Source organism: Engraulis encrasicolus, chromosome 15 (genome assembly GCF_034702125.1).
Source record: "Engraulis encrasicolus isolate BLACKSEA-1 chromosome 15, IST_EnEncr_1.0, whole genome shotgun sequence".
Taxonomy (NCBI): domain Eukaryota; kingdom Metazoa; phylum Chordata; class Actinopteri; order Clupeiformes; family Engraulidae; genus Engraulis; species Engraulis encrasicolus.
In genome coordinates, this window is record NC_085871.1 from 43,534,449 (window position 1) to 43,549,448 (window position 15,000).

The window sequence follows — 15,000 nt, forward strand, 5'->3', positions numbered from 1 at the left end:
ATGCTTAAAGCCATTCTGTCATGAGGTGATGATGATAGTTGCTTGTTATTGTATGTACATTATGTATGTGTTTACCGTCATGTGTGGATGACGAAGTGTGTGGTGTGTGAAAGTGTCTGATCAAATCCCGCCCAAAAGGTGCTCAAAAACCGCCAGGAAACTCTAAATTCCGCCCAATTTCAACAAATTGCATTGATTTCCATGGGCATAAAACTGCAGAAAAAACACCAAATGGCTGATTTTTCCCGCTTTTACCTGCAGACTGCCATCCCATGCAGCCCAATTAATCTAGCAACACTGCTCTCTAGGGGTGGTACGGTTCACAAATGTCACGGTTCGGTCCATATCACGGTTTCAAGGTCACGGTTTTCGGTTTTGTACGGTTCTGTTTTTTTTTTTTTTTTAATAAAATGTATTATATAAAAATTTGAATGAAAATGTAAGCTTATCATGGGTATGTTGAATTTGACTTCATTTAACCCAACTGAAAGAGGAAAGATATCAATGATTTTAACATGCTTCCATTTATTTCACAAAAAGGGAGAACTAAGTCCTAACTTTTAAGTTGACAGATATTCAAATATTACATGCTATAACACATTTGACGTGTAAAAATAAAACAGCTACACTCCTGTAGGTAATGGGACCATTAGGTCAGTGTAGTATGACTATTTTGGTTAATGACACACTGAGAACGAATTGGACTTTTATTTTGATACCGCTTTCTGCGAGTTTTGCGCTTATGAATCAGTTGCTTCCTATCATGAAACTGCCGGCCGTGAGAAGCATAGAAGTAAAATCAGAAGTCAAATTCAATTTTAAGTGAACAAGTGATAGGGTTATGTTATGTTAAAATGTGAAAGTTAAGGTAAAATTTTATTTTTGTTATAGTGTTAAACATCAATGTTAACTAGGCAACAGCACAAAGTCCCCTTCCGTCCATCAGAGTTTAACTAGCTACATATAATTAGGCCTACAGTTGATTGCAGTTAAGGACAGCACAGTGAATCTGATGGATATGTTCAATTATCTCGCATTTTGCCGTCCGGAATCCCCATTCAATGCCACGTGGATATAGCCTACACTAGGCTACTGTAACGCAAGTCATAGTCTACTTTGTTCTGCTAATCTGTCATTGTTTGTAAATTCATGTTCATTTAATTTAAAATGGTCAGCATAAAGGCTGGGAACAGTCACTTGCGCTAACGTGGAGAGAGAGGGGGGAGAGGGTGACGCTGCTGACCTACCTGCACTTGCTTGTAGGCTACTGTAGCCTAGTCAGCTGTCGCATGCTGTTATATTATGTCTTTCAGTTGGCTGATAGAAATCAGTCTTTCCACACTCAATATCCTACGTAGTCTTTGTGTTTTATGCTTGTAAAAGTAGTAGGATTTTAATAGCGTCGTCCGCCGGTGGTCACTCTATTTTTATTTTTTTTGAAACCGTGGGCACCGTGCGGTTGCCCACTACCCCGTTCCGTGACATGCAAACCGTACGGTCTCGGTTTGCAACGCAAACCGTACCATGCCTACTGCTCGCACATGTGTACTGCATATGTGTTCCTATGTACTTCACCTATTAGAAACCACTAGCCTAGAAATCTAGACGCCCCTAGCGACCGCAAATTGAATTTGCTCCCGGGGGCAGTCTAGCGGACCCCGGTCGTTTTGCGAGGCTGAAAGTTATCCGATGACAGGGCCAATCAAATCGCGAGGGGGGCCGGGCTACCTAGTAAACAGGAAACTTTCTAAGAAGAAGCATGGTGTCCGTCCGTGCTACGTACAGCACGAAAGTGTTTACTTAATTTAAAAAGCCTAGATGATAATACATTTCGTGGCATGGATTGATGTAATAATACACCATGAACTTATCGGACACAAATAGATCTCAACACATTACCATTTGATCTTTCGATGTTTTAAGCTAGCTCGGTAAGCTAAGTTGAGCATTTTACAGAACCAGGTAGTCACACGCTATTATCAGACCACTACTGTAGGTGTAGAATGAAATTGCGGCTCCAATTTCTAATAAGACACATGCCATTAAAAACGAGACATTTGGGAGCTTTGAAAGTCTTTGAGTAGCTTACTAAATAGATGGGATCGATAGTCTGGCTAGTGGGAGCGAGCTGACCGGGGAGCGTCCTGCGTTGGGAGCGACAATCAGGGAAAGTTATGGGTATACAGCTAGCTAGCTAACACCGAACATGCCATGTTGACAACAATCATAAATATAACCATTTAACAAGCCCCAAATTGCTCGACATTTCGCTGATTGATCAAAGAGGGCCGTGTGGTTGAAAACGAGGCATTTTTGAACTGTATAAGTGAAAACACGATTTATTAGGAAACTTGTTTGTGGCTGTGGTCATCACACGCTTTCACTGCTACGACGGCTGGAAGTTGCCGCTTCACCTACAAAGAGGCCCTCGCTAGTAGCTAGCTAACCTGTCGTCAATAACAGAGCTAGGTATCCAGCCTTGTATTATATGCCTGCCCCAAATTCTAATAAGATCCATGTCATTAAAAACGAGACATTTGGGAGCTTTGAAAGTCTGTAAGTCGCTTACTAAATAGATGGGAATGACACCTAGTCTACCGAGCTAGCTGCTAGCCATGTATTAGTTATGGGTATACAGCTAGCTAGCTAACACCGAACATGCCATGTTGACAACAATCATAAATATAACCATTTAACAAGCCCCACATTGCTCGACATTTCGCTGATTGATCAAGGAGGGCCATGTGGTTGAAAACAATGCATTTTTGAACTGTATGAGTGAAAACACGATTTATTAGGAAACTTGTTTGTGGCTGTGGTCATCACACGAATTCACTGCTACGACGGCTCGAAGTTGCCGCTGCACCTACAAAGGGGCGTGTCGCGTGTACGTTGTGAAAGACAGCTGTGACGTTACACAGAAGTGTGTGGGGATTGGTTGTTCCACCATCCTATTGCGTGACGTTGAGTGCTGAAGCAACCGTTTATCCCGCCCACACTGCCGCCCAGCCCTCCTAGACCCTGGTACAGCTTTTTGCTGTACGGGTCTGGCTGCGCTAGGCTAACAAACCACTATTTCAAGTGCTTATCTATGTAATGGAACGTGTATTCTTGTGTATGTGAGTGTAAGTGTGTGTCTCTGTGCAGAGTAGAGTAGAGTAGTAGAGTATAATTTAATCTCGAGGAAAATTAAGGTGTCAAGTAGCATACATACATAAATACAGGAAAAGACAAAGACATTACACACAACATTGCACATATATTCACCATACATACAGGACACACACACACACACACACACACACACACACACACACACACACACACACACACACACACACAGTCACACACACAAGATTAAAAAAACTGGAAAAGTGTCCAGTGTCCAGGTGTTCCTGCCCCCCCTTACCTGTTGTAAAGCAGTGTAGCGCACTGTGTAGGAGTAGTCATGGTTGTCGATGATCTCAAAGTCGCTGACGGCCTCGCCTTTTGAGGCACCCGTGAAGACGACCTCGGGAGTGGCCTTCCCCGCCCCCTTGGTGTAGATGGTGAAGTGGGTGGGCTTACCCACCTCTACCCCTGCAGTAGAGACAGAGAGAGCGGAAAACATCATTCACTTATCATAAAACCGAACAAGGACTCAATGAGTGAGCTTCAATGAGTGAACTCAGGACTTAAATGAGCTCAGTACCGTAGCTGTATAGGCAAAGATTCCAAGTGTGGTAACCATGGTGGTGTGTGACAAAATTGCATTTATTCTGAACCACCACTAGTCTTCTAAAGGTGTTTGGCAACTTAGAAGTCATGCGCTGATTCCGGAAGAAACTGCTTGAAGCGTGAACCGTGAACCCTCTCTACCTTACCAGGGCAGTCATGGGTGAGCGGTTAGGGCGTCAGACTTGCATCCCAGAGGTTGCCGGTTCGACTCCCGACCCGCCAGGTTGGTGGGGGGAGTAATCAACCAGTGCTCTCCCCCATCCTCCTCCATGACTGAGGTACCCTGAGCATGGTACCGTCCCACCGCACTGCTCCCCATGGGGCGCCACTGAGGGCTGCCCCCTTGCACGGGTGAGGCATAAAATGCAATTTCGTTGTGTGCAGTGTGCAGTGTTCACTTGTGTGCTGTGGAGTGCTGTGTCACAATGACAATGGGAGTTGGAGTTTCCCAATGGGCTTTCACTTTCACTTACACTTACCAGCTACCTCTGCTATTGGCAAACACATCAACGGCATGTCTATTTCTGAAGTCCATCTATCTCACATTGGACATAAACTACCATGTATATAAGTGCTGTACAGTATATAGGTTTATCGTCACTACCATAGTGTCTCACCACTGTTTGATATTGATTACCATTTTTTTCTGACAGAATATTATTGGTCTTGGCTTTTATTTCTTCCAGCAAAACTGACGAAATATACGGTTAGAAAAAAAGAATTGCAGACAAAAAAAAAAGAACAGCCAGGTTGGAACACTAATTTGGTTAACGACCAATTTAAATTCATGGCCAGTATGATTACAAGACACGTCAGTGTTTTTTCCCCCGAAGTCCCGTCTCTGGCAGTTGCTTGGGTGTAGATGGCCAAGCGCGGGACTGCTTGCCAACCTATTAGCACGTCTTGGCAGTGTGTTGACGGAGAGGCTGCCAGCCAAGTTAAATAGTTCAGGTAGTGCCTGAAATGTGTCAACACCTGTTCAACTAGCTACTGTACCCCTTCCGATTCAAAACCCACAGTCCTAATCAGTAGGCCACAGCTGCCCACTGGCTGAGGGTGACTGTAAGTGCCTGACCATGCATTACTTTTTAAAGTGACCGTTTTTTTTGGTCATAATTAGACACATACACATGTGCACACTCACCCACGCACGCACACGCACACACACACGGTAAGGTCCTGGTAGCACACACAAAAAAGCAATACAAGTCCCAACTAGTGATTGTCCTGTATTAAGAGTCTCTCAGTGCAGTAAAAAAGAGAGAGAGAGAGCAGTGTACTAACCTGTCTTGCTGAGTCCCGGGCCCTCAGCTTTGACCTTGGCGGCATCGTGGGAGGGGTCGACCTTGATGCGGAATGGGCTGATGGGAATCTCCTGTGGCAATCAGAGATGGAGAGAGAAAAAAGATTTCCATGGCTCCCAAAGCTCTTATCTTCACCTACTCTTCCCTACAAAAGGCACTAACTGGGTTAAGACAGGTAACAGTAATACTTATCAAAATATCTTTTTCTTTCTATTAAGAGAGTTTAAGGCAGTACCACTGTTTATTTACAAGTTTGACTGTGGCAGTAGGCCTTTTTTTTCTCTTCATACATTTTAAGTAGGTAGTAATTTTCGACCCCTGACCTGGTCTGCGAACAGCACCATGATGGTGTATCGGCCAGCTCCAGGGGGCGTGTACTTGACGGTGAAGGTGTCGTTGTCGTTCTTGATGATGTCAAAGTCGATGTCGGCCTCCGCAGGTCCCACCACACCTGGGGCACACTTGATCCCGATGCTGACGTCCCCTGCAGGTTTGGACAGAAGGACCTGAGGTCATGGCTGGAGTGGCCATAAGGCACACAGGGCATTTGCACTGTTGTTGATTTTTGCCTGATCCTCCCTTCAAGGTAGTGGCAGAGATTTTTTAAGTATATAGAGATATGCCAACATAATAAGTTTCTATGGGTACCCAACGCGACCAGGTTTCGGTCTGCCCTGAAGGGGCGTGTCATAATGCTCCTACAATGAATAGAACAGTCCTTAGGTCTGCCCAAGGGAGGCCATAATAGAACCAGGAAACAATGGGCCAATGGAACCTCTCTCTCTCTACTCTCTCTGGTAGTGGTATCAGTCCTCATGCCACTACAGATGACCTCTCCAAGTCAGATTAAAATATTCATTTTGGCTGTTGTGTTCAAAATGGCTCATAATAGATGACTAAAATGTTGTCATGGGCTTTACTGTCTCTCTCAATGTCTGGCGGACTGGTCTTGGCTGAAAATGCCCGGCCTGATTATTTTGTACCATGCCAGCCCTGTCTGAGATTACATTGAAAAGGTCCCCTTTCACAACTGGGCATGTTGATGTGAGACATACAGTATGATACGAGGTGTCATAGCATGTATCTGTGAGTAGTGCTCAGGACTATTGTGTTCAGGTATGTAATGTGCAGATCTGTTAAAATGAGGGTTAGTGTGAGGAGGACTCTGATGAAGATGTACTGTATGTCAAAATGTTAGTCTTACTGCACTGAAAAAAAGACACGAGATAGACATCTGTGTAGTACCAGATTGTTCTTCCTTTTATTTAGGGTCAGCCATAGTAGGTAGACTGTACTCTATGCTCTGGTGCCTTCGGAGGATGTCCAAACATGGTCATCCATGACCAAATGTGTCCCTCAGTGTTTTCAGGTGATTTCAGGTGTCATAGTCTACTCTACATGGACAGATTTTGAGTCCCTGAATATTCAGGGGTCTGGTAATATGTACAGGTATACTATAAGGGTATTTAGGCATGTGTCAAGGTATGGGTTCAAGTGCTGACCTTGTCCTGCTTCGCTGCAGTCTACGGTGAAGTATGTCGGCTCGTTGGCCTTGAGTCCACTCTTCTCCACACCCGGACCGTACACCTTCACATTCTCTGGGTGGCTGCCCTCTCCAATGGTCACCTGACATGGATCAACAAATCAAATTACTGCTGCAAGGCTACCCAAAATGCTTTAAAAAAAAAACAATAAAAAGAATGTGTTCTACAACAATTGCTACGTCTTCATGACGTTTTTAATTCCGATTTAATAATTCCGAATTAAACAGTTCCATCGAGTTCCCTTTGATCTTTCATTTAAATCCGAATTGTGAAGTGTTTACATGACGTTTTCGAAGCCGAATTCAGCTTTATTCAGAATTAAAGTGAGCTACTGTAATTCAGAATTAAATGTCCCATGTAAACATGACCAGAGTCTGATTCTAAAATTCTATTCTATGGACCGCAGAATTATTCAGAATTCTCATGCTTCCAACATTCTGGCCCCTGGTGGTGTCAAGAATAATCATTTCAGCAATGCATTGGGCAGGACAATTCAATAATCGATTCAGCAAATGCCATAATCTTTTTTTTCCAAGTTCCAGTTACTTCCATAAGCATTTTCAGAGAAAATGAACTTTAAAATAAATTAAAGCACTTAAAAGCATTGTAGACTACAGGAATGATGCACACAACAGCCAATAAAATGTTGTTCAGTATCTGACTGCTTGTATTCCCTCTTGACTGATGGGAAACTTTGCCTTGCTTTCAGTAGAAATGTAATGCATTGCAATGCCTTGCAGAATCGGAATTGGAATGAATCGATTTGAATTGAATCGTTACCTCCCGAATCGTAATCGAAACGAATCATAAGGGCAGTGCCAATGCACATCACTGCCAGTAGTACAGTATGTTGGGACGCTTCTGTGTGTGAAGGTGTCCCGCAGTGTTTAGTTAAGTTTAGTTTAGTTTATTAGGATCCCCATTAGCTGGGCACAGACCCAACTATTCGTCCTGGGGTCCAGCAATAAAATCATACACAGTTAAAAAATTATATCCAATTAAATACATTCATATAAGCAACGATCAATTGAGTGTCTTACCCTAAAGGGGCTGTTGGGAACGTTGACCTCTCCCCACGTGATGATGATGGTGTGTTTGATGGGCTTGCTGGGAACGTACACACAGAAGTAGGTCTGGTCTCCGTTATCTGTGATCTGGATGTCGATGGGGAAGCCCTCTGCATCCTTGGTGTGTCAGAAACATAAGAGAGAGGATCACAAATAAGTGGATAATCATTGTGAAGAGTTATGGCTTAGAATCATAAGAAAAAAATGCAAGGCATTTAAAGTTTAAAAAGCCAGTTCCCATGTAAGTTAACTCAACTTGAGACCTTCTGATTCCTGATTTGACACAAAAATAGAGTTAACTTACAAACTAAATGCAGCGGGGCAACTTGCTTTTTAAGTTTTACTGTCTTGCAATGTTTTACAAGAGTTTTAATCCCTTTATTTTGATAGGACAGTAACAGAGGGACAGGAAATGAGCGGGGAAGGGAGAAAGAGACAGGGAAGGCTTGGCAAATGACCCCAGGCAGGAATCGGACCCGGGTCGCTGGTGTAGCAGTCGAATGTCCAGGCAATTGAGCCACTGGTGGGCCGAACTTTCACTTTCTTAAACAGGAATATCCGCCTATACAATGGAATTGTTTTTTTTGTCTATGATGTCATACCTGAGCATATATCCGAAGCTGACCATTGCCGGCTGCCTGGGCGTCGATGGTGAACTCGGCAGGCTTGTTGACGATGCAGCCAGTGGGTTCCAGACCTGGGCCAGAACACTGCACCTGTAGAGGAACGTGCCACAGCACAGTGTCAACCAATCAGCAGGTCATATGATCACAAAGCAACCAATTAAACGTTTAAATAGTACATATACAAAGTGAAAAGTATATGTGTATGAATGTTATCGCTGTACATGTATACAATGTGTAATATTGATAACTGTACTGTCCTTTTCTTATTTGAATAGCCAGCAGGATCAACAACTGCCAGGTAGAAAACCCTTGTATGCATAAGTACAGTAGACCTACTATTGTACACTTGTGTTATGTTGTTCTGATAATGAAATATTTAAATTATTTCCATAAAGATGAGACCTGAGATACATGTCCTGAGGTATCCTGAGCATGCTACCGTCCCGGCACACAGCTCCCTTTCGGGCGCCATTGGGAGCCACCCCCTTGCACGGGTGAGGCATAAATTCAATGTTCACTTGAGTACTGTGGAGTGCTGTGTCACTTTCTTTTATTTTTAAAGATATTTTTATGGGCTTTTTGGGCCTTTATTTCGGATAGGACAGTGAAGGTGCGACAGGAAGAGAGAGAGATGGGGTAGGGTTGGGAAATGACCCCGGCCGGACTCGAACCGGGGTCCCCGTGGGCATGCAAGCCCAAGTGTGGGGGGCTTAGCGCGCTGCGCCACAGCACCCCCCGCTGTGTCACTTTCGCTTTCGCTTTCATAACTACTGTTTATAGATAGGCTTGGGCTTACCTTCTCTGGGAAGACGTCATTGGCGTCTAACTATATTATTATGGCATATAGTATGTAGTATATAGTAGTATACTATATAACAACATATAACTATATAAATAGGCTTGGGCTTACCTTCTCTGGGAAGACGTCATTGGCGTCTAACTATATTATTATGGTATATAGTATGTAGTATATAGTAGTATACTATATGACAACATATAACTATATAGATAGGCGTTGGGCTTACCTTCTCTGGGAAGACGTCATTGGCTGCGGGGAGGATGTGGGCGATGAAGGGGCTGTCCTTGATGTCCTCGTCGTCGCAGATGACGTGCACGGCGTAGTCGCCGGCCTCCGTCGGCCAATAGCGCATGTCACACGAGCCGTCGCCCTTATCGTCACACTCGATCTTGGCCTGGGATGGGCCCTCGATGGAGAAACCTTTACACACATACGCACACACACACACATGTAAATATCAATATGTGTAAAGAAGCATAGTTGTACAGAATAGAGGCATGGAACAGAATTAACAGGTCTCAAGTCAATGTTGTTGTTTGCAGTAATAAAAAAACCCCATAAAAATGTGTGTGTGTGTGTGTGTGTGTGTGTGTGTGTGTGTGTGTGTGTGTGTGTGTGTGTGTGTGTGTGTGTGTGTGTGTGTGTGTGTGTGTGTGTGTGTGTGTGTGTGTGTGTATGCGTGTGTGTTTGTGTGTGTGTGTGTGTGTGTGTGTGTGTGTGTGTGTGTGTGTGTGTGTGTGTGTGTGTGTGTGTGTGTACATGTGCAATGTATATGTGCTTGTTTGTGTACATGTGTGTGTACAAGTATGTGGTTGCCGTGCGTGTGTGTATGCGTGTGCGTGTGTGTGTGCGTACTTGGTTGCCGTGTGTGTGTGTGTGCGCGCCTGCCTGCCTGCGTATGTGGTTGCCGTGCGTGTGTGTGTGTGTGTGTGTGCTTGGTTGCCATGTGTGTTGTGTGTGTGTGTGTGTATGTGCTTGCTAATCCTAGGGGCCTGCAGCATAGCTTTACTAGCCTCACACACGCACAGAGAGAGCCACTTACTGGCCTAACACCCCATAAACAGTCATGAGATCGCCTCACACTGCTCTGGGATATGGAAAATAGAGGGAGGAGGAGAAGAGAGGGGAGAGAGGGGAGAGAGAGGGATGGAGGGATGAGGGTGGAGAGGAGGACAGGAAAGACAAATGAACAACATGAGAAAAGGGGAGGAAAGGAACAGGAAGAGAGGAAGACAGAGGGATGAGGGTGAAGGAAAGCAAAAAGATAGAAAACAGAGTGAGGACAAGAGAGTGGAGAGAGAGGGATGAGGGGCCGGTGGGTGGAGGAGAGGAAAGAAAAAAAAGAACACAAGAAGAGAGGAGGACAGAAACAGGAAGAGGGGAAGAGAGAGGGATGAGGGTGAAGTCCAGCAAAGATAGAAAATAAGGGGAGGACAAGAGAGGGGAGAGGGGGATGAGGGACCGGTGGGTGGAGGAGAGAGGAGGAAAGAAAAATGAATATGAGAAGAGAGGAGGATAGAAACAGGAAGAGGGGAAGAGAGAGGGATGAGGGTGAAGGAGAGCAAAGATAGACCAACATGGAAAGAGAGGAAAGAAGCAGGAAGAGAGAGGAATGTTGGCAACAAGAGAGAGGTGAAGAGAGAAGAGGAGGAAAGAGAGTGTGAGAGGAGCAGAGGAACAATGGAGTAGGGGAAGCAGTGGCAGAACAGTTGTACACAGGGCCCCGGGGCAAGACACTTATAGGGCCCCTCATACAGCCTGTCAAGGTGACAATAGGGCCCCCACCACCAATGTAGGAGGGCCCTGGGCCCCGGGGCAAATGCCCTGCTCACTCCCCTCTAGCTCCGCCCCTGAGGGGAAGTAACCAGCAACCAATTAAAAGTTTAAATAGCCTACATATACAGAGTGAAAAGTATATGTGTACAAATGTGTAGTGTATATTGTATTATACAGTATATATGTATATAGCCTGCTGAATCGTACATGTATATAATGTGTAATTTTGATAACTGTACTGTCCTTTTCTTATTTGAATAGCCAGGATCAACAACTGCCTGGGAGAAAATCCTTATATGTGGAGCAGAGGAATAAAAGAGTAGGGAAAGAGGAAAAGGAGAGTATGTGAGGGGGAGGAGGAGGGGAGGGGAATGATAGCGAGAAAGAGAGAGGGAGAGGGGGTTGTCAGGAGGATGAGAGGAAAGATGATCTCATGGGGAGACAAACAGACAAGAATGAAGAGCTGGAATAAGGTGAAGAGGTAAACAAAACAAGACAAGCGGGAATAAATAATGACAAGATTATGACAGCAGGAGAATAAATGACACTAGTAACTCAGTAGTAACTGGAATCTGAGGAAGACTGTTGAAGTCAAAACGTAATCCAGCCATAAAATAATAAAAGAAAACAAAAAGGATTTTTAGTGCGTGGACCCCTCACTCCGACACTAGTAACTCAAGCCCCTGGCAGAGCATTAGAAAGGAAAGAGAATACATTGCGGAGCAGAGCAAAAATGGTAAGATACAGTGGAGAAAGAGAAAAAAGAGAGAAAGACTAACAAGGAGAGGGAAAGAAGAAAGGTTGAGAGAAATGAATGTGACATCTTAAAAGATTGTCAGGACTCTTAGGATAGGGGGAAGTTCAGAAAAATGAAAATGAGCTAACGTGGTTGGCTATGCTTAGCATCTCGTTCCTCCTCACAACATGAATGTTTGTAAAGATGAAACCTATGTATAGCTGAGGATGTACATGTTGTGACCTTTGTGTGTTGTTATTAATTGTGTTGTTGTGCCGTAGTTGTGGCTGTTGCATTGCTGCTGTCATGTTGATGGTGTGATTATTGTGTTGTGTTGTTATTGTTTCTACTATGATTGAAGTATTGTTGCTATCAATGTTGTGTTGCTGATGTTGTTGATGTCATTATTATGATCACATCTTTACTTGTTTTTGTGTAGTGTAGTTGTTATTGTTGCGCTACTGCTGTTGCTGTTCCATTGCTGTAGTTCAGGGATGTCAAACTCAGGCCCGGGGCCAAATCCGGAGGTCATTTTATTCTGCCCACATTTGAGATAATTTCAAATGTGACCTGCTCAAGACCTGAGCAAGACATTTGCAGTGGAATACGAGTGGGCCCAGGCCAATGAAAGAGTACACACTCATGTGCACCACAATCTGTGCATAACTACCACATGTGAGGGCAGCAGTGGCCTAGTGGTTAGAGAGTTGGTCTTTCAATCTAGGGGTTGCCGGTTCGAATCCCCCCTGACCTCTCCCTACATCTCCATCCATGGCTGAAGTGCCCTTGAGCAAGGCACCTAACCCCACATTGCTCCACGGACTGTAACCAATACCCTGAAAAATAATAGTTGTAAGTCGCTTTGAATAAATGAAAGCGTCAGCTAAGTGTAATGTAATGTAATGTAATGTGATGGGAAAGGGTGTGTGTGAACTGTAATTATGAGCATTAAGTGCATGCACACACAATTTTAGTCCATTTTTTGGGTTCGGCCCGCTACTTTGTTCCCAATTTTGTTTTTGGCCCTCAGTCAATTTGAGTTTGACACCACTGCTGTAGTTGATGATGGTTGTTTATGTGTCTGTTTTGTATGGTTGTTCTGGTACGCACTCAGGGTTCTGACTTCAGTGCCAAATGGCCTCAACTACAAAGTCAGGGCATCGCCCCACAATGATATCATTGGGGTGTTGTTAATAATGTTGTGCTGTTTATCTTTTAAAATTACTGCTGTCACATTCTGCGCTTCAAAGGCAAAGAGCATGATTGCACTGCATATCTTTTAGATGGAAAATGGTCGTCCGTACACCTCCTTTTTCTTTTGACGAAGCTTAATGGTCCAAATGTGTCCCGTTTAGGGATGCAAATAATCGATTAATTCATTAATCATTAGTTGATAGCCTTATCGATCGACTTACGATTAATTGATAAGCGACGTTTTCCCCCCGAAATCTAAAAAAAACCCTACTATATAAAAATGTTTTAATTAAAAATTGAGATAAAATGCCTCATTTAAATTAATTCTATTTCAATTCTTTAATCCAAAGGGGAATGAAATATTCCCACTATTCACACCCCTCTTCACACACACTCTTCACATGCCCATTTCACCTGGGTCTCTTGTCAGTTGAATTGTCGATTAATTGTGATTAATGTTTTTTAATCGATTAATGCATTGATCGATTAAAGTCGATTAATCGATTCATCATTTGCATCCCTAGTCCTGTTTTAGATATATTTGTATGTCAAATTTGCAGTAGCTGGCCCTGCTGTGGCCATCCAGTACGGTACTCGTCTGCCACGCGGCCGACCCGGGTTCGATTCCCTGCCCGGGTCCTTTGCCGACCCCTTCCCATCTCTCTCCCCATTCGCTTCCTGTCCACCTCTCAAACTGTCCTATCATCAATAAAGTTGTTAAAGATAAAAAAAATATATATAAAAACCTAATTTGCAGTAGCTACAATATTCAACCCAAGGCCTTGAAGGCATTTCTCTCAGTTTCAATGTTGAGTTACTGCAGTTTGCCTTTGTAGGGTAGCATTGCTATTGTCAATGATGTTGTTGTTGTCGTTCATTACACTATCATTCTCCTATTGTTATTACTGTTTGTCTTGTGGTTGTTGTGGCACGTACCCAGGGTTCCCACCCAGGGAGGGATTAAGATGGCCTGGGGCACCTAGGCTACAGGTGGCTGTGGGCCCCCCGGAAGGCAAACTTAATGACAAATTACCATGGTCAGTGTCATAATTACGAGCTAAGAATGAAGGATAATACGTCCTCCAACCGTACTCAACACGACACATTCATTTTTCAGTATTGCGTCTTGTCACAATTCTGCACAATTCCTCCCTTTTGACCAATCAGGGCCCCCCTAGCTGGTGTGGGGCCCTAGGCTGCAGCCATATCTAGCCTGTGCGTTACCCCCGGTCTGTTCCCACCTCTGTGCCGATGGTCTCCACCACATAGTCAGCCAGATGACCAACGATGTTATTATTCCGCTGTTGTCAATACTGTTTGATCGCTTCTTGTTTAGTTATTGCCAGGGCCGCTAACAGCTTTGGCTTGGCCCGGGACAAAGACATCTTGAAGGGCCCCAAAGCCAATCAATACAATGTAATGAGGACTTAATTCTGGGGCCCCTCTCTCCCTGGGCCCGGGACGACTGACCCCTTTTGTGTCCCCCCCCCATCGGCTTCCGTGGTTACTGCTGTCTCATTGCTATTGCTGATGATGTAATTTGGTGTGTTAGTATTATTTATTAATCAGGCTACACACACACACACACACACACACACACACACACACACACACACACACACACACACACACACACACACACACACACACACACACACACACACACACAGACAGACAGACAGACAGACAGACAGACAGACAGACAGACAGACAGACACACACACACACACACACACACACACACACACACACACACACACACACACACACACACACACACACACACACACACACACACACACACACACACACACACACACACACACACACACACACACACACACATTGCTATTGTCGATGATGTAATTTGGTGTGTTAGTGTTATGTTTTAATCATGCTACCGTTCACATCATTCACACCATGTTGTTATTCATTAATCAGGCTCACTCAAGATCATGGAAAAAAGGAGGCGCACACAAGGCTTGTGTGAAAAAGTGTATTGAAGCCGAAATTGAACAACAGAAGTTAGAGGTTAACTGACTAGAGAGACAGACGTTTCGGAGCTAGTCCATTCTCAATGTCTCCAGCAGAGTAGTTAATCAGGCTACTACCATTCACATCATTCCCATCATGTTGTTATTATTACAGTTGACGTTGTGGCTGTCGTGGCACGTTCCCAGTGTTCCGACCGCTGTGCCAATGGTTAAGCAATAGGCCACGACACGCCATGGGTTTGT

The 15,000-nt window shown here is 44.2% G+C and overlaps 1 protein-coding gene across 1 annotated transcript in view; it reads right to left on the bottom strand.

The window, feature by feature from the left end:
- The window catches only part of flncb (filamin C, gamma b (actin binding protein 280)), a 232,967-nt gene that overhangs the window by 97,625 nt on the left and 120,342 nt on the right, over window positions 1–15,000 (bottom strand). The window contains exons 13-19 of the mRNA XM_063217535.1: window positions 9,284–9,477; window positions 8,235–8,348; window positions 7,606–7,749; window positions 6,524–6,647; window positions 5,345–5,505; window positions 5,002–5,092; window positions 3,410–3,579 (exon numbers count right to left, since the gene is read on the bottom strand). Coding sequence (XP_063073605.1) covers window positions 3,410–3,579; window positions 5,002–5,092; window positions 5,345–5,505; window positions 6,524–6,647; window positions 7,606–7,749; window positions 8,235–8,348; window positions 9,284–9,477 — 998 coding nt within the window. The remainder of the gene's footprint in view (window positions 1–3,409; window positions 3,580–5,001; window positions 5,093–5,344; window positions 5,506–6,523; window positions 6,648–7,605; window positions 7,750–8,234; window positions 8,349–9,283; window positions 9,478–15,000) is intronic.